Raw genomic sequence first — 21,000 nt, forward strand, 5'->3', positions numbered from 1 at the left:
CTCAGATATGCCCTTTTTCTGGTATAGTCTACAGTGAAAGGGCTTATAATAGAGTCAGGGTAGCTGGGAGAACTATTGGGCCCCACCAGGTAGGAATACTGGAGCCCTCTGTATGTGTTGAGCTGCACGCTGAAGGGAGGATGGCTGTGCACCTGCTCCCCACCCCCTCCTGGCACCCCTATATATGTATAATATAGGTAATATTTAAACTAGGGATGTGTGCCGACCACCATGTTTTGGTTTTGGACCTGTATCACCTTTGTGTTTTGGATCTGTATTTTCCATATTAATAAGAACTGCTAAAATCACATAATTTGGACAGTTTTTTGTTCCTACAGTATTATTAACCTCAATAACTTTAATTACCAGTTGTTTCCAGTCAATTTTGACCACCTCACAATATAGTTTTCATCCAGTTTAGGCTCAAAAGTTGTACGAGGAAGACCTTTACCGCCAATTAATTACCCTCCAAAAATTACAGAGGCACCTGTAATGGTGGATTCCAGTGGGGACGATTAATATTGTGTGAAGAAAGATGATGTAGACATTGATAAGGGGAGGGATTGGATGATGATGATGGCGGCAAATACAGTTTTTGCACGTAGAGATCATTGTCAGCTGTCCATTGGTAGCTTGTCTTCTGGGGCCAAAACAAACTAATCGCTTCATGATTAAGGATATTGTTGGTGAAGGTGTTGGTGGTGTAGATGGCAGGTGCTTGGATCTAGAAGATAGAAGGGAGCTAGCTTATGCTGGACTGCTTGTTTTTACTTTTTTAGCCAAAGTTTCTTAGTTTTACAATAACTTTTTGGATGGATGCGCTGCAGATGACGTAACAGGGAGGATGTTCCTAGATGTTTAAGGTCCCTATCTCTACTTACTCTGGCTTGACAATTGTTGTCCAGGCTAGAAATAATTCCACACATAAGAAGAAGTGGATTTTTTTGTCTTATACCCATACAGGACAATGGGCTTTTCCTTATCATGGGCAACAACTTTTTTTTCCACTGGTGCCTGATTTACACAAACAACATCCTCATCAACAACATCAACATCCTCATCATCAACATCCTTAGTAGTGTCAGCTATACAAATATCCTCCTCATCCTAGTGCACTTCCATAGTAGCATCCTTGATTTCTATGTCAGCATGTTCAATTGTGCTTATATCATCATAAGAGGCAGAACGACGAGTCATAAATAAAGGCCAATGCTTTGGCCTTTCTTTGCCACTTCGTGTGGTGAAAGGCATATTGCCAGTTTTATGTCTTTCTGCAGCAAACTTTCTCTTTGATGTTTTTTCTATACCAATGTAATAGATTGCTTCTTTGATTTTAGATGCCTTGACTTAAACCCTGTGCAGTCTGACTGGCAGCGACACAATAAAAAAAAATAATTTAGTACTCTGGGGTACGGCACAAAAAAAACTATATTATTAGCTTTTACTTTTTTTACACCGAGCACCCCTGGATGGACATAGCTGCCCCTAGATGGACACAGCAACCCCTGGATGGACACAGCAGCCACTGCCCCTGGATGGACACAACAACCCCTGGATGGACACAGCAGCCTTTGCACTGTATGGACACAGCAGTCCCTGAATAGACTCAGCAGCCACTGCCTTGTATGGACACAGCAGCCACTGCCCCTGGATGGACACAGCAGCCACTGCCCCTGGAAGGACACAGCAGCCACTGCCCCTGGATGGACACAGCAGCCCCTACCCCTGGATGGACACAGCAGTCCCTACCCCTGGATGGACACAGCAGCCCCTACTCCTGGATGGACACAGCAGTCTCTACCCCTGGATGGACACAGCAGCCCCTACCCCTGGATGGACACAGCAGCCCCTACCCCTGGATGGACACTGCAGCCCCTGCCCCTGGATAGACTCAGCAGCCACTGCCTTGTATGGACACAGCAGCCCCTACCCCTGGATGCACACAGCAGCCCCTACCCCTGGATGGACACTGCAGCACCTACCCCTGGGTGGACACAGCAGCCCCTACCCCTGGATGGACACCGCAGCTCCTAACCCTGGATGGACACAGCAGCCCCTACCCCTGGATGGACACAGCAGCCAATACCCCTGGATGGACACCGCAGCCCCTACCCCTGGATGGACACCGCAGCCCCTGCCCCTGGATAGACTCAGCAGCCACTGCCTTGTATGTACACAGCAGCCCCTACCCTTGGATGGACACAGCAGCCCCTACCCCTGGATGGACACCGCATCACCTACCCCTGGATGGACACAGCAGCCCCTACCCCTGGATGGACACAGCAGCCCCTAACCCTGGATGGGCACAGCAGCCCCTACCCCTGGATGGACACAGCAGCCAATACCCCTAGATGGACACCGCAGTCCCTACCCCTGGATGGACACAGCAGCCCCTACTCCTGGATGGACACAGCAGTCCCTACCCCTGGATGGACACAGCAGCCCCTACCCCTGGATGGACACAGCAGCCCCTACCCCTGGATGGATACCGCAGCCCCTGCCCCTGGATAGACTCAGCAGCCACTGCCTTGTATGGACACAGCAGCCCCTACCCCTGGATGGACACAGCAGCCCCTACCCCTGGATGGACACCGCAGCACCTACCTCTGGATGGACACCGCAGCCCCTAACCCTGGATGGACACAGCAACCAATACCCCTGGATGGACACAGCAGCCAATACCCCTGGATGGACACCGCAGCCCCTACCCCTGGATGGACACCGCAGCCCCTGGATGAACACAGCCACACCTGATGGACCCAGCAGCCCCTGCCCTGGACAGACACAGCACCCTTGGACAGACACAGCACGTCTGTTCACTTCACTCTCCACAGCCAGAGTGAAATGGCGCCAATGACCGGGTACCTTTATAGTATCCAAAACCTGTGAGAATCCGACAGCAGGATGATGACGTTTTGCCTTATTTTGGGATCCAAGTTAGGCGGGAAAACCCGAGCTCGACTCAGATTCTGGACTGGATCGCAAAGTTCCGGTGGGTCTGGTTCCCAGGGAAACGGACCCGCTCATCTCTCATTTAAACATTGTTTATTATCGTTCAACATTATCATTTCAAATTTTCATGAAGTTGTGTCTCTAGAGTATAATTTGCGTTCTAGAGATTATCCTGTACTTTGTAGAACAGAATAAAGACTGAAATAGTTCTGACCTGGATATAATATTAATATAATTTACAAAAAACTAACAAGTGTTTCCCTAAATTTAACCTAAATTATTCATTTTGCTTTTTATAGGGATTAAAAAACGGCATGTCTTCCTAAGAAACCGAGAATAGATGAAACGTTTCCTATTAATTTCCGGCTGTGTGACTCCTTTGTCCGTACCTCAGAGAGATTAATATGCCCCGTCATAAAGGCAGAAGAATCAGTGTGTGTCCTATACAAACTTCAGGAACAGTCATTAAAGGACATTTTATGTGAAGCTGGAGAGACGTTGGGTCTGGAGTTAATCAGCGTTAAATGTTGGCCAAATATAAAATGCTGTAGAGTGAATGGCAACATTTTTATTGAATATAGAGCGTCTAAGCAGTGGGATGAAGATTCATTTAAAACGTATAAGTCTTCTCTTCAATCAAAGCTACAAAATCTCAACATAAGAAATGTTTTAATTGATCAAGTAATTGAACAATCAACACTTTTACCACAGCCTATAATTACAGGTAAGTATATGTTCCTGCACAAAGCTATTATGTCTATAACATTAGCTGTTGTCATGTCAGCCTGCAAGGAGAAAAATATGTTTATAAATTATATCTTTACAGCTGTTACTAGACCAGAAACCCAATAAATTGCTTGTAGAGTGATCCCCATTTGTAGGCTTACTATACTCTAACTGACTGTTTTATATTCTTTAATCTGAGTGATGTGACAAAAGTAGATAATGCATTACATTAAGTTTATACAGACTGATAGGTATGTTTATCAAATTGCTGTTGCGCTCGGAATTGACTGGGTTTTCTTTACTTCTCTCTTTGTTCTCCGAATACACTTGGGAAAGCAAATCCATAACCTAGATGTTGCCATCAACACATGACCATCTAGGTGGTGGTGGGGGAGGTGGAATACCCATGGCATATGAACTTTAAAACAATGATGTTTGTAAAATCAATCTTTGATTCCAGCCGTCACGGTCTTCCTGAGGCTGGCACCATTCAGAACGCAGTAGGAGACAGGAAGTGGGATGTTAATAAACTTCGGCCATCAATTGTGGGGACAAACCATCATTGGCAAAGGCATCAGTCATCATCCTCAAAACATGTTTTCAAAACAAAAAGCCACAATATTGAGGTCTCATCCAAAGCCCATCATCTCCCATCTCTCATTTTTAACCATACATCTCTCGCTCTCAGAGCCGGCCCTAGGCATAGACAAACTAAGCAAATGCCTAGGGCATTTGGAATGCCTAGGGGCACCTAAGCCCACCTAGGGCCGGCGAAGTTTGAGGCAGGCACGTCCAGGGCACCTGCTGCTGGCTGGGCAGAAACTGGCAGCTGCTCCTGTCACCGTGCAGCTCAGCTGACAGCTCAGATCGGGCCTGGTAGCAGCAAAATATTGAGCGGGCAGCGGTGGTTTATAAGGACGGGGCATCCTGACGATGGCTAGTGATTAGCACAGGTGCTGTGCTGGGAGAGGGGTGCTTTGCTCTGTGCTGGAACAGGGCTGCTGGGTGAGGGGTACTGTGCTGTGATCTGTGCTGGAGAAGGGTGATGTGCTAGGTGATAGGTCCTTTGCTGTTATCTGTGCTTGGTGTGGGGTGCTGGGAGCTGCCACAGCACAGTGAGACCACGCTCCTTCTGTGAGGCCACACGCTTTTTCAGAAACCCATGGGGGAGCACCTCCCAAAATCTTGCCTAGGGCACTAATTTGGCTAGGGCCGTCTCTGCTCGCTCTCTCCCCTGTCTTTCTCTCTATCATCTCTATACACGCCCCAACAAGCAGAATCTCTCTCTCTCAACTTTAATCTCTCGCTGTTATCAGCTCGTGCTGTCTGTGTTCAGCAAGTGACATTATTGGTGTACAGGCTTTTTGTGCAGATGTATATAATGTTGAACATTGGGGTACAGGCTCTGTGCAAAGCATATGTGTACATCAGCTGCCAGACAATGTATTACAGGACTTATCTATGAGGTGGCCACCTGGTGCCATGTGATCCAGTGTGACCTCCCCTTGTAGCCACAATCGACACCCTTTTTAAAAGGCCATTTTATTATTAGTCAGAACTCACCATCCTCAGATCAGCCTTGCTCAGTTAATCGTATGTCCAGCCCATTATGGTAATTTGTCCTCTGGTCTCTGAGCAGGTGGCAGTCAGATGTTGCTGGCAGGCTTACCAAATTAATTCTGTATTTGAGAGATTTACGAATGCAATGGATACTCCAGTAGGGGAGCTTCACCAATCTCTAGTGACATTCAATGTCAGAGTACCTCCCCCTGCAATCCATTTTTTCCTGTCCGTGGAGATCCTAACTGCCGATTGCCAGTGCTTTATGCCTCAAGGGGTCTTTTCAAGCCTACCTTATGTTTTGTTTTAATGCTTTTGGTTTTGGACAGTTACAGTTAAATTTGCAGTGTGCAATATGACATGCATGTGTAAACAGGGTACAAGAGAAATCTTATCTGTATATGCTATGATAACATATCTATTGCCGCAGTAGAAAGAGAAGAGAGTCACTATTTCATCAGGCCACTTTTAGGGCATATGTGTATGCATGATTCAGCTTATCAGTTCACACTTAGGCAATGGAACTGGAAGCCCAGAATTGGGGAAATAAAATATATGAAAAATATACACTACAGCTCATTAATTTCAAAACACCCCCAGATTCATAAATTTTTCTGTAAAGGATGAACTTACGTGTATTTTACACAGAAATGGGGCCACCTGCTGTGACACAAGGGTGCGCCATTCCCTCAAAACCACCCCCTGTAACCTTGAGGCTGCACCCCCTAATTTCGGGCACGTCGCAGCACCGTGCGCACAGTCCCTCCTTCTGGGGTAAAGAAGATGAGAGATATGGTAACAGCCGGATAATGTCTGATCCCTGAAAATAAATTATGCCCGCAAGGTCACGAGGTGCTCGTAGTGATATCAGATACCAATACTGTTTTGAAAGTGATTCGTCTCCACATACACAGTGGAAGAATTCTGGTGTTCGCCTTCTATTGTGATACTATGAAGACTTGTTAAAACGCAGGGCTGGATTATAGGCAATGCGACAGGGGCGGTCGTCCAGGGGCCCCCACACCCTGTCCCCTGCCACTACTGCCCTTCCCCTACTAAGACTGGTGGAGTACAGCATTTAGCTGTCTCCGCTGCGGTCCTCCTCAGCAGTCACCATAGTTTCTATGGCGACTGCAGGCAGGCAGCGCTCGCTGAGCACTTGAGCTCAGAGTGCAGCGCTGCTCCGGCCAGCAAGCAGGCTGCGCGGTGGGGCTGTACGGCAATGCAGGTGTGACGTCAAAGGTCGCGCTGCACAGCCCCACGCCAGCCCACTTCCTCAACAGCTGCATCTGAAGACTGCTGAGGTGAAAAGAATACAGGAGCTGCAGCTGCTGCCCCGGGTCTGGTGCTGTGTGATTGCTTTAGCCTGGGGGGTGAGTCAAGTAATGTTTTTCTTTATATGTGTGGTTCTGCTGGTTGTGGGATTGGGGGGGGGCACAATATTAAATGAGATATATATATATATGTATATATATATATATATATACACACACTGTGTATGTGTTGTGTGTGTGTGTGTGTATATATATATATATATATATATATATACTTGGATCACTGATAGGGCCCCCCATCAAGTTTTTTGCCCAGGGGCCCCCGCAGACCTTAATCCGGCCCTGTTAAAACGTGTAGAGTGGTCTCAAAACTAGCTCCCATGAAAGAGTTATCAATGGAAAAGGGATCTGCCATAGTCTCTTTAAGAATGTAGAGCATAGTCTGCGTGAAATTGTTCACCTGGAGAAGGCTTCTCTTGAAGGTGTACAGTGTACTCTTAAGAGATATACCATAAACAATAGTGTACATGGTCACCTACGACCTGGACAACCTCGAGTGACCACAAAACCGGAGGACAAATTTATCAAAGTGTGTTCAAACCAGACAGATTCCAAACAGCTCGTCAGATCTGTGCTGCTCTGATTTAAAAGTGGAAGAAAAATGTGTCCTTGCAACTGTCAAATGCTGCCTTGTAGCTGGTGGTTTGAAAAGCCCATAAATAAAAATAAGAGGCTATTGTAGGCAAAAAAGCACAGGTGCTGGATCACTAGTCAGTGGAAGAAGGTTATTTTCACAGACAAATAGTATTTTGAGGTGTTTGGGTCCAAGAAGAGCAAGATTGTTTGTTGTGCAACAGGAAAGCACATGCTTCCTGTTTGCACTTAGCCCACAGCCAAGCATGGAGAGGTTTCATTATGGTCTATGAATGTTTTGGAAGTGGTGCTGTTGGTGTTTAGATACAGTAGTTTAGATTTGATTCTGAGTCAGACAGGAAGTGTTATGAATCTCTGGGCAGATTCACAGTGGAACCATTACCAGAAATATGAAACTCAATATAGTAAAGTGAGTTGATTTATTATGAAGCTTAGGTGAATCAAATGATAAAGAGTTGATTGATAAGGAGTTGTGAGGATAAGATGGCTCCTAACTGAAATGTGGCCTTGAGGGCTGTTATGTACTTGGCATGTTGCAGCCTTCTGATAAATACTTGGCAGGTTGCAGCCTTCTGATAAATACTTGGCAGGTTGCAGCCTTGAGGACTGATAAATACTTGGCAAGTTGCAGCTTTGAGGACTGATAAATACTTGGCAGGTTGCACCCTTGAGGACTGATAACACTTGGTTGGTTGCAGCTTTGAGAGCTGGTATGCACTTGCCTGGTTGCAACCTTGAGGACTGGTATGTACTTGGCTGGTTGCAGCCTTGAGAACTGGTATGCACTTGGCTAGTTGCAGCCTTGAGAGCTGGCATGCACTTGGCTAATTATAGTCTTGAGAGCTGGCATGCACTTGGCTAGTTGCAGCCTTGAGAGCTCTTGATTACCGACTTTGTAATTCCTTTCAACTGCAGCAAATTTGTGTGAGAAAAATGCACATGGGTGGAACTTCTTATCCCGGGGGTCCTTTTGGTATAAGATAGCACCAACACCAACTTTGGAGGTATCCACTTCCACCATAAATGGAAAATCCGGATCAGGATGACAGAGAACTGGAGCAGTGATGAACGCAGACTTCATTGAATTAAAAGCCTGAACTGCCTTGACAGACCAGTTAGCTGTATCGGCTCCTTTTTTAGTCAACTCCACAATTGGTGTGACAATAGAAGAAAATTACTTGAAGAAATCTGTGATAATAGTTCCCAAAACCCAGGAAGCGTTGGATGGCCTTGACTGTGGATGGTTGAACCCAGTCAGAGATGGCTTTGACTTTACTAGAGTCCATAGAGAATCCCTGGGAAGAGATGACATACCCCCAAAAAAGAGACCTCCTTCACTTCAAACTCACACTTCTCCAGTTTTGCATATAGAATGTTCTCTTGAAGTTTTCGTAAGACTTTTCTCACATTCTGGCAATGTTGCACCAGGGATTTAGAATAGATGACAAAGACTCCAAGGAATTCTCTTAATACATCATTAATGAAGTCATCACCCTCTTTGATCCGGATCAGGTTATAAGCACCTCGTAGGTCGATTTTGGAAAAAATGGATACCTCACGAAGTTGGTCGAAAAGAACTGAAATTAGTGGTAATGGATAACAGTTCTTTATGGTGATGTTATTTAGCCCGCATATAGCAGTACCCTGTAGTGATGTGTCTTTAAGAAATGCAGAGTATAGTCTGCGTGAAATTGTTCACCTGGAGAAGGTTTCTCTTGAAGGTGTGCAGTGTACCCTTAAGAGATATGCCATAAACAATAGTGTACGTGGTCACCTACGACCTGGACAACCTCGAGTGACCACAAAACAGGAGGACAAATTTATCAAAAGTGTGTTCAAACCAGACAGATTCCAAACAGCTTGTCAGATCTGTGCTGCTCTGATTTAAATGAGGAAGAAAAAGGTGTCCTTTGCAACTGTCAATCGCTGCCTTGTAGCCGGGGGTTTGAAGAGCCCATAAATAAAAATAAGAGGCTATTGTGGGCAAAAATGCACACGTGCTGGATTACTAGTCAGTGGAAGAAGATTCTTTTCACAGACAAATCAAATTTTGAGGTGTTTGGGTCCAAGAGGAGCAAGATTGTTCGTCGTGCAACAGGAAAGTACATGGTTCCTGTTTGCATTTAGCCCACAGCCAAGCGTGGAGAAGGTTTCATTATGGTCTATGAATGTTTTGGAAGTGGTGTGGTTGGTGACTTCATAAAAATCAAAGGAATCATAGACTCCAAACGCTACAACAACGTCCTGGTGCGCCATGCCATGCCAGCCAGAACCCTCCTTATTCGTCATGGTTTCACACTACAGCAAGACCTCCAGTCTTTGCAAAAATATGTTCATATGTTCAGTCAACACATTGTGCTGAAGGGTGTGAAAACAAATCACCTGCATTACACAACTGCCCTGGTGATAAAGGGGGAGATTTATTAAAGCTTGGAGAGAGATAGCACCAACCAATCAGCTGTTTGGTATTTTATCTCTCTCCACTTTATCTCTCTACAAGCTTTGATAAATCTCCTCCATAGGCTTAAGCTGGGTTCACACTAGGCCCCTCGACCTAACGATTGGTAAGTGTATGTATACTAGGGGTGTGCACCGGCCACTTTTCGTGTTTTGGTTTTTGGATCTGGATCTTTCTTCGTGTTTTGGATCTGGATTGGTTTTGCCAAAACTGTATAAAAACCATAAAACCATAAAAACGGCTAATATCACAGAATCTGTTTTTTTTTGTTCCTACGCTATTATTAACCTCAATAACATTAATTTCCACTCATTTACAGACTATTCTGAACACCTAACAATATTGTTTTTAGGCCAAAAGGTTGCACCGAGGTAGCTGGATGACTATGCTAAACGACACAAGTGGGCAGCACAAACACGTGGCCCATCTAGGAGTGACACTGCAATGGCAGACAGGATGTAAGTTTGAAAAACTAGACCCAAAAAGGCACTGCGCAGTGACTTATCACGTTACCCATCGACTGCAGCTGCTGGGCACACAGGACGGGACTCAAGAGAGAGATGGGAGCCGCCGAGGCTGATAGGACGCTGTTCATGAGGAACTTAGATCCCAGGGCCACCGAGGAGATCCTGGTCGAGCTGTTTCTGCAGGCTGGTCCTGCAATTAACATTAAAATTCCCAAGGACAAGGTTGACAGTCGAAACAATTTGCTTTTGTCAATTTCAAACATGAGGAGTCTGTTCCCTATGGAATGAGTTTGTTAAATGGAATCAAACTCTTTGGGAGGCCGCTGAAAATTCAATTCAGATCAGGAAGCAGCCATGGCTCCGCAGAAGCAATAGCGCAGTCTACTCACCACAAGGAAATGGCAGTTTTACTGGAAACAGTCCATCAACACATGACCGCAGGCATGATGGCGATGGGGAGATCACAAAATACTCTGAACTTTCACCTCCTGTTCCAAACTATCAGAGATCTTACTCTTCTACAGACAATTTTCAAAGACAAGCAATGATGAATAACTTCTATAGGTCAGAAACCCCTCATGGATCCAGCATAGCAATGATGGCCCAACCCAGTTACTCGCCATCACATTATCCACCTCACAAAGTCGGTACAGTCACGGATCCGATCATTCTCCCCCACACAGATATGATTCCTCTTCCAGCCACCGATCCAGTAGAAGCCATAGCTCTCATCCTTATCAAAAGGAGAGTTACCACAGTAGCAGAGACTAGGGATATGCAGGCTCGGATTAGTTTGGATTTTTCCACCAAGTTTGGATTTTTCCTGCCAAATATCGGGTCTCAGAAAGAGGCAATATGTTGTCTTTCATGGACAAACATCATCTTTCATGGAAGTTTGTCCAGGACGGCCCCTGTAAAATTATTTTGATGAAGGGCAGCGTACAACCCACAGGACACCCCCTGTAAAAATTATTTGTATGAGCATGCCTCTACAGCAGACAGGGCAGCCCCTGTAAAAACCATTTGTTTAAGCATACTGCTACATCAGACAGGGCACCCCCTGTAAAAATTATTTGTAAGAGCGTACCCCTACAGCAGAGAGGGCAGCCCCTGTAAAAATTATTTGTAGAAGGATACCGCTGCACCAGACAGTGCAGCCTCTGTAAAAATTATTTGTTGAAGCGTACCCCTACAGCAGACAGGGCACCTCCTGTAAAAAATATTTGTAAGAACATACCCCTACAGCAGACAGGGCAGCCCCTGTTAAAATTATTTGTATGAGTGTACCCCTACAGCAGACAGGGCAGGACCTGTAAAAATGATTTGTATGAGCATACCCCTACAGCAGACAGGGCACTGCCTGCAAAAAATATTTGTAAGAGCGTAACCCTACAGCAGACAGGGCACCCCCTGTAAAAATTATTTGTACGAGTGTACCCCTACAGCAGACAGGGGAGCCCCTGTAAAAATTATTTGTATGAGCATACCCCTAGAGCAGACAGGGCACTGCCTGTAAAATATATTTGTATAAGCGTACCCCTACAGCAGACAAGGCACCCCTGTAAAATTATTTGTATGACCGTACCCCTACAGCAGACAGGGCAGCCCTTGTAAAATAATTTGTATGAGCGTACCCCTACAGCAGACAGGGCAGCCCCTGTAAATATTATTTGTATGAGCATACCCCTAGAGCAGACAGGGCACCCCCTGTAAAAATTATTTGTAAGAGCGTAACCATACAGCAGACAGGGCACCCCCTGTAAAAATTATTTGTACGAGTGTACCCCTACAGCAGACAGGGGAGCCCCTGTAAAAATTATTTGTATGAGCATACCCCTAGAGCAGACAGGGCACCGCCTGTAAAAATTATTTGTATAAGCGTACCCCTACAGCAGACAGGGCAGCCCTGTAAAAATTATTTGTATGAGCGTACCCCTACAGCAGACAGGGCACCCCCTGTAAAAATTATTTGTAAAAGCGTACCCCTACAGCAGACATGGCAGCCCCTGTAAAAATATTTCTATGAGCGTACTCCCACAGCAGACAGGACACCCCCTGTAAATATTATTTGTCTGAGCATACCCCTACAGCAGACAGGGCACCTCCTGGCCACCACAGTACTACAGCCAGCCAGCCAGCCCCAATGGACAGGACAACAGCCAGCCAATATATGGACAAGGACAACAGTAGCCAGCCAGCCCCTATGTATATATGGACAACAGTAGCCAGTCAGCCAGCCCAGATTTTCACACTGGGGGTGGGTGAAGAGAGCACCTCTGAAGGACAGAGCACCCCCTAGACAACACAGTACTACAGCCAACCAGCCGCTATGGACAGGACAACAGCCAGCCCCTATATGGACAAGGACAACAGTAGCTAGCCAGACCCTATGTATTGTATATGGACAATAGCCAGCCAGCGTCAGCAACAGCTCCCTCCCTCCCTCACAGTAGCCAGCCAGCAGTACTTTATTAGTTTTTATTTTTATAACTTACAGTCTAAACACAACACTGAGTTCCCAGCTCCCTCCTAACTCTGCGCACTCCACAGCCAGAATGAAAAATGGTGGCGATCACAGGACCTTTATGTAATCCAAAACCAGCGAGAATCCGACAGTGGGATGATGATGTTTTGCCTATATTTCAGATCCGAGCCAGGCGGTGAAACCCCTGAGCCTGACTTCGTTCCCGACTCGGATCGGGGGGACTCGGGGGGTTCTGATTTCGGAAATCCGAACCAGCTCATCCCTAATGTATACACACTTACCAATCATCTGCCCAATGTGTCGGACCTGGCATCACAATGGGGTGGGCATTTATGTTTAAAATATTGTGATGTTCTTGGGGAATTAGCATGGTAAAGGGGTCAGTGGTGCAATGTTTAGGTGCACAATAAAGATCCACACGCAGCTTTCAGGTTCAATAAATAAAATGGAGCTTTACTGTCAGCATTTAGGAGAAAAAATTAAGAAAACCTAGCCCCCATTCAGGGCACTAACTCACTGCTTGACCCCTAACGAACAGGGAAGCTAGTCTGAAAATGTAACAGACTCTTGTAGTCCTGTCTCTCACAGGTATAGTCATGGCCTCATGGCCTGGCCTGGCTTGGCTTCCACAAAGTCTCTTTTGGTCCTCCCTGCCCCATGCAAGTATATACAATGGCCTCCTGGAGTGCAGCTTGGCTGCTACAACATTCACACAGAAATAGTCAAAGATTTGTGGTCCTCCCTGTCCCATGCAGGTCCGGACAATGGTCTATGTGCGAAAGATGGAGGAGTGCTGTCACAAATGCTTTAAAACGTGCAGGCTAGGATCCGGTGGAAAAACAAACTCTGATGACCTCCTGGGGTATAGCACAGGTGTTAGAGGTGGCAATGTGTGCCCAGTATCAGGAACAGCCCGTGGCACACTGAAAGCAATTACGACACCCAGGGATGGGAACCTCTGTAAAATGCAGCCACTCTAAGTGCCCTGCCCACCGGAGGTCTACTTCAACATTGTTAAGGTTAATGGTTAAGATATATACTTTATGGCTTCCACTTAATTTGTGTTCAAGGAAGGGACACAGACAAGATACAGATGTAGAATTTGAAGTTCATATATTAGTTTCAGCACACTTTTTATTTCATTTGATACTGAAGGTCAATGAATTTCCTTTGATAGAAACTGAAGAGGAGACTCAAGTCTTTAAAACAAGGCATTGCTTGCTGTTGTAGGACACCAGAGGGCTGAGATACTGCATTTTATGGCCATAAATAAAAAAAAAGCCATGTGTCCGATGTGTGTATGTGACGTGTACATTACATAAATCTGTTACATAACTTAATTAATTTTTTTTTTATCATTGTTTTATAGATATCGACTACCAAATTTATAAACTGGATTCAAAATATCAATCCCATTTAAGATGATATTCAGCAGAATCTGACGCCATTCCTGCGGAGTTACAGAGCATCAGTACACTGCTTAAGGAGCTGAAAGAAAGAAGTATCTCCATTGCTTTATTGTCACACAATGGTTTGTACTTCATTTCCATTTCAACAAAGTTACTCAGGGCCAGCTCCAGGCACGTTCGGTCTGTGCGGCTTCACAAGGGCGACGGGACCGGCAAGAGATAATCCCCGCCATCCACCCATCGGCATTAGATAATAACTTATGGCCAGGGGGAGGGTGCAGGGAAGGAGCAGGCGGAGAAGAAATATGGGGCGGACCTGGGTGCAGAGGCACCTAGTGCCGGCCCTGATGTCACTTGATAATTTGTGTCATGCTATAGGATTTTTTATGCAACTCTTCATATTAATTTAAAGAAATCTCCACATTGAAGTTGCTCAAATTTTTAATATTATTACTACTACTATTATTATCCTCTAATTTTAAAGCACCGACATGTTATACAGCATTGTATATTAGGGTTGGGTATGGGATACCAGCAGTCAGAATACTGATAGCGGCAACCAGACAGTCAGAATCCCGATGCCCAAAGGTGAGTTGCCTAACCCTAACCATTATGACAATAGCCATTTTTAACTGAGGTCTTACAATATTTCCTTGTAGGAAACATTAGTAATTTTTCCTTCTATCATCAACACGAAAAGATTTAGGGGCATATTCAATTCGTTTTCACCTACATAGTGTGTTTTACATGCGAAACAGTATCAGGTGCGCTCCTGCTATTCCCTGTATTTAATTACAAAGGACGCAAAAACGGCACTTGATGAAATTTAAACAGGCGAAAAGTCCTGTCAATAATGGGGAACTCAGCCTGACACCCCCCAAAACATGCACTAACATTGGGAACCACTATAGATGCCCCTGATTAGCCCTAATGACGGTAACTGGGGTACTTAAGTTGTGTCAATTGCTTCCAATTAGCGCCTTTACACAAGTGGTGAAGCATAGCATTAAGCAGTATTTTTAGGAGAAAATAACTACCCCCAGCAAATTTGGGGTACATGAAAATGGATGCAAGCATATTTTAAAGTTGCTAAAGTGAAGTTTTAAATTACGTAAAAAAATCCACCTTCCGCAAGCACCTGCAATCATAAAAACACCTGCCCCACACTTGGGGACCCCCAGAAGTCTATTTAGCTAGTTTTTAAGTTTGTCCCCCAACTTTGAACTTTTTCGGCCCATTTTCAAAGTTATTTTGTGGGATGTCCCTCCCTTTTTTTTAGTATTTTTTTTTTTTTTGCAGTTATCCTTTTGAGGACTGTCCTAAGGGTGCAGGGGGGTTTCCCTGAAGTTCGCACCCCAAAACCGCAATTCTGCACTTTTTTCCGCCAGTTATTCATAGGCAAAACTTTTCCGCCGGGTACATTGCATTTGCTTTTCGTGTACGTTTAAAGTGTTTGCAATTGAATACGGCGGAGATTTTTTGCATGGTGAAATGACGTCACCCACGATACTCTTTTGCGGATTTGGCCTTTTCGCCTGGAATTGAATACGGCCCTTAGTTTGATGTGACACGCAAAAGGGCCACATAAAGTTGTCCTTGAGAAAAACAGTCTCCACTTAGGTCATCTCCAACCACGTTGTCTGTCCCTGTGCTGTATTTATTGTCATGCCAAAGCAGAGTCTTACCGGGAACTGGACTCATATGGGAACGGTAAAAATTGGGAAACACTAAAATTTGGTATCCGTAAACAGGGCTTACATCAATTTTTCTGAAGAAACAAGATAATACGTATCAATCTCTACATGGTATAAAATAAAGCCCATCGTTGTGATATAATTTAATGGTTTAGGCAGCATAAGCCAAGAAAGCGCACAGACATCCGTTTTTTTCATTGATTTGCTTCACTAAAATCATCACTGCTCGGCTCCCTTTTGTCATACATACTGTAATGTTTCATACACCTAAATCTTCCTTTACAAATCTACAGTATATATGTACTGTATAAAACCAAATGTCCTGACTGACTCACAGACTCATCAACGCCCGGTTCAAACCCCTGGACCTAGAAACATGAAAATTGGGGAGTATATGCCTTCCATGATGTAACTACCCTTTAAGCAGGGATTGTTTTGAAATTTGACTCCTAAGGGAGTTTCCTCCCCCTGTGAAATGTTCTGACTGTCTGATTCATCATGGCTGCAGTACAGTTCAATATGCAAACACCAACTGTCTCCCAAATTGCTGCCAAACATCACTGGCAGTTGGTGTGACTCCCCTATTTGAATAGCGAGGAAAGGGAATATGTTACTACACAGGTATGGGAGGGGAATGTGTTAGTACAGGTGTGAGGGAAGGAATGTTTTACTACAGAGGTGAGAGAGGAAAATGTGTTACAAAATAACAGTTAGTGGGAAATGTGTTACTATAAAGGTAAGGGAAGGGAATGTGTTACTACATAGGTTTGGGAGGAGAATGTGTTGCTACACAGGTGAGGAAGGGGAATATGTTACTACACAGGTGAGGAAGGGGAATATGTTACTACACAGGTGAGGGAGGGGAATGTGTGACTACAGGTGTGAGGGAGGGATTTTATTTCTACACAGGTGAGGGAGGGGAATTTTGAACGCGTTATAATGGTTGAGGGAGGGAAATGTGTTAGTACACAGGTGAGGGAGGGTAATGCCTTACTATAGTAGTGAGGGAGGGGATGCATTACTATAAAGATGAAAGATTAATGTGGTTCTGGAGTGGTAAGATGGAAATAGAAACAGTAAATATCTAAGATCTACATGGATGAAACCGTGTACATCGGCTAGAGCTTTATAGAACAGTGAAAACTGCAATAAAATCCCTCCAGTGGTTCTTGTAATTAACCTGAAAATTCAGACAGGTGCCTACAAGGGACTTTATTTTATACTATGTATAGATGAACTTCTATGTACTGTAGCTCACTCAATAGACATCACTGGGCAATTCATAACTTATTACGCAAAATTATTCTCACATTTTTAGAAAATGGGGATTTTATAATTATTTATGTACAATAAATTTAGTTCAAAACTTCAACTACAATTAATTTACTTAGGACCTACTTTGGTGTTACTGTTCAATATAATTAACACAAGGGGGTATATTTACTAAAGTGAGAGTTTTTAGAAGTGTAGATGTTGTCCATAGCAACCAATCAAATTCTACTTAACATTTAACTAGCAGCATCTAGAAGATAATAGCTACAATCTGATTGGTTGCTATGGGCAACATCTCCACTTCTAAAAACTCTCACTTTAGTATTACCCCAGGGTATCTAGTGGTATGGACGCCCTGGCAAAGTGAAGCACTTGCCCATCTGCATTTTGTGGTGTCATGATATTGCACATGCTGCCCTTCTGTGCCACAACATTGGATTTGTGATGGACCCAGGTACCAGGAGCTCAGGCCAGAGGCAAGGCTGTGCTACTTTTACAAAGAGCCTTTTCTGGCATTGAGTGCCAGTGCCCCCACCCACTCTCTTGACAAACATCACAATGTAGTTTATACACTAAAAGAGGTCTATACATGATTAACCATTGGGTGCACTTTTCTTATGCTGGGCATATACATACACATAAAATGCCTGTCAGGCCAACAGGCATTATATCTATATCGCGGCCATACACTGTGAGATTACTCACAGTGTATGGGCCACGGTATCTGCTGTCCTCCCCAGTGGAGGAGACATTTCACCGCTCCTTTCTCTGTGAAGGAACAAGGTAAATGTCCGTCATTTGGCTGCAGCAGTGCATACACTGCCCAATGCGACCGACTTTCACTTCGATATTTTCAGATCGGCCGTCTGCATGCACTGTACATTTATCAGCGTTAGCTACACTACTGTTTTCAGGAAAAAAGAAGTGACACCATGCTTTTTTCAATACACAAAGAATTAGTACCAAAGCAAGCTCCACAGAATACTGGTTCCTCCTCTTGCTTTAATGATTTAACCTAGTTGCGTCCAAGCAGACAAAAAGGTAGCAGGTAGCGAGTATTCGGGCCCTGATTCAGAGCCGGATGCTCTGACAGAGAGCTCGCTCTGAATCAGGGCCATCCCTCCTACTTTTTGGAGCGGCCTCCTGGCCGCTCACATAACTGTTGGTGACCACCCACAGCTATAGCGAGCAGCCAAAATGATGGTCGCGATGGTCAAGACCATCGCGACCATCAGGCTTGCGACGAGACCCTTGTGGTAGGGTCTCGTCTGCCGCAAGCCCTGGAGTGCTTTTTGCTCTATCAGAGCCAAAAGCACTCCCACTGACATCACTAGTGATGTCAGTGGGGCCGGCCCCAGACGGTAGGCGTTCCCATGGGAACGCCTCCGTCTGGGCAGCCACACCCCCGGCACGCCCACCAAAGGGGGCGTGCTGTCAATCACCATCGACAGCACGCCCCCTTTGGTGCGAGACCCATATCGACGCTTGGCTGTCGTTATTCGGGTCTCGTGCATGCGCACGACAGAGCTGCCTCCATCGTGCGCATGCACACTTGGGCAACATCGACACGCTTGCGAGCGCTCGCAAGCAGGTCTGAATCAGGCCCTCTGCCCAGTTTACCTAGAATAGCATTCAGCAGCATTGGGTCCATCCTAGTACTCCTATGCTATGGGTACTATAGGATAATAATTATGTTAATTTTTAATTTTGCCTCCTTATAAAATTAATCTGATTTTATGGTAGCCTTATAGAATTAATAATAATCATCTAATGTTCCCTTATATAAAAAAATATTAAAGTAATGCGTCCTTTCAAATTATTTATAAAATAATACCCCTAATGATAAGATAAACTAAAGAAAAGAAACAGCACTACTGCCATATTTATCATATACACAAGTAGTGCTGCCTTTTTTGGTCCAAAAAATAGAATCTCTAATCTAACTGGTCACTTGCCCGTTCCCTCATTCCTGTCTTGATGGCACTTTATAAATACAGGATACTACATTATAAATAATAGCTATGTGTATCCTTTCATAAATAAGGTTGGCTGGATAGTTGCACTTTTCCCCAGACTTTCTAGTAACCTTTTATTGTACAGTGTGTGTCTCTAGGTGTGTATAATCTATCATGTTTAATATGCCATTATTTTCCAAATATCAGCTATAGGAAAAAGTTTTTTTCTAAACCTACTCCTGCTACTGACTGCAGAAAGTTACAGAGAACCTGCAGATGGCCCGGAAGTCAGAAGAATCAAACTGCCAAAGGTAACATTATTATAATTTAACAATATTACATTACTGTATTTCAATTAATAAGAACATTCAATAAAATGCAGCCTCTTCTAGTTTGTGATTATGGGACTGATTCTGAGTCACATGAATAAGTGCACGTAGCAGCATTAATTGGCGGCTGTCCATAGATGGCGCTACAAACTCCTCCCCTTGTGTACATCCGCTTGGCCGACTGTGCAAGGACTGAGACACCCACTTTTAGCGTATGTGTACGCTGTAATACTGATTGCTGCCCACTTACACGCCGCCATCAATTGCACCATCAAAACTTGCACCAGACCTATGACAGGTGCAGTTTCTCTGGCTGACCACGACCTCCTACATCTGCGGATGTGCGTCTGTGAATGCAAGAGCCTGCATTAACACACCCTTGACACTCCCACTGAATGGACCATGTTTGCCTGCACTACCAACTACTTTTCAGTCAGCGCCCATTAATGGCCATCACTTTTCCATTACATTTTAGATACCGTATGACCCGACCACAACACCACCTTTGTGCCTACACCATGTGTAATGCAAGCGCCATTGGGGTTTTCAGAAATATTTGTGTATGCGCATTTGCAAAAAATGCTCGACTACATGAACATTGTGTGCGACCTAGAATCAGGTCCTATTTTTGAGATTTATAGAATTGCAGTTTAAAAGCAGTTATAAGGCCAGCACTGTATCTGACCCTCCAACATGACCCCTTCCACCCGGTACAAAATGCTCTGCTCCTGGACTTCTCACCTAATGTATGATTGCAGACACCTGTGGTGAAACACCTGTCTCGTCAATTAACTAGTTCAGCACAGGTGTCTGCAATCATAAATTAGGTGGGAAGTCCAGGAGCAGAGCAATTTGTACCGGGTGGTTCGGGTCATGTTGGAGGGTAGGCTGTATATGTAATGTCTGTAGACAAAAAACACTCAATAATGCACTAATAGTGTTTGTTATGATGAAGTTATATTGCTAATCAGGATTTTCTCTCCTCTGATGGTTTTGTTGCAAGACTCTGGGTTCCTTAACCCTACATTCTTTCCTAAAGCACACTCACTCACTCTATCTATCTATCTATCTATCTATCTATCTATCTATCTATCTGATTCAGAAGTGCACACAGTACCAATGTTATTTGCTACTGTGTACGCGCCAACCAATATTTGCGATGGCGTATGCATTTTCATTCAACATCGCTATGGCTTTGAAGGTGTCACCTGTTACTGGGACATTATATCTGGAGCACCATAGAGGGGAGCAACCTGCCAGCCTTCCAGCAGTGAAGCTCAACCTTGCAGGAGGTCAAAGATAAAGACCCAGGAATTGTTAAAAAAAATGTTTGCTACTGCCAGTGCAAATCCAGATGCACCTAAGATGAACCTAAGCAGTGGCGGCTTCAGAGGTGGGACTGCAGCTCAGTCCAATATTCAAATAGGGGAGTCACACCAACTCACATTTCACACGCTGGCAAACATCACCGGCCGGCACTCACTGGCAGTTGGTGTGCAGTGTTCTCCCCAGAATTTTTTTCCAGCCGGGTGGCATCAAGAAGTAGCCGGGTGGGGCTGTCGCAATAAAGTGTTTTAAACCCTGACCTTATAATGATTTAAACTTAAAATAACATTTAATATATTAAATCTCCTCTTATTATTAGAGGCCCAGTTGTCTGATTATGAAAAAGCTGCAAAGTTTGTAGGATCTGGTCCTTTTTACACAGCTCCCAGATACTGTCCCGTCTTGCAGGCTCCAAAAGTGCCGGGTGGTAGGCTGTTTA

General features: G+C 44.7%; 1 protein-coding gene across 1 annotated transcript in view; it reads left to right on the forward strand.

Moving 5' to 3' along the window:
* Positions 1-3,270: 3,270 nt before the first annotated feature.
* The window catches only part of LOC148501328 (uncharacterized), a gene marked incomplete at its 5' end in the record, with an annotated part of 127,417 nt that continues 109,687 nt past the window's right edge, over positions 3,271-21,000 (forward strand). The window contains 3 exon segments of the mRNA XM_088450671.1: positions 3,271-3,676; positions 13,946-14,107; positions 19,114-19,217. Coding sequence (XP_088306797.1) covers positions 3,271-3,676; positions 13,946-14,107; positions 19,114-19,217 — 672 coding nt within the window.

The sequence above is a fragment of the Taudactylus pleione genome, unplaced genomic scaffold (assembly GCF_031769625.1).
Source record: "Taudactylus pleione unplaced genomic scaffold, aTauple2 ptg000520l, whole genome shotgun sequence".
NCBI classification, from domain to species: domain Eukaryota; kingdom Metazoa; phylum Chordata; class Amphibia; order Anura; family Myobatrachidae; genus Taudactylus; species Taudactylus pleione.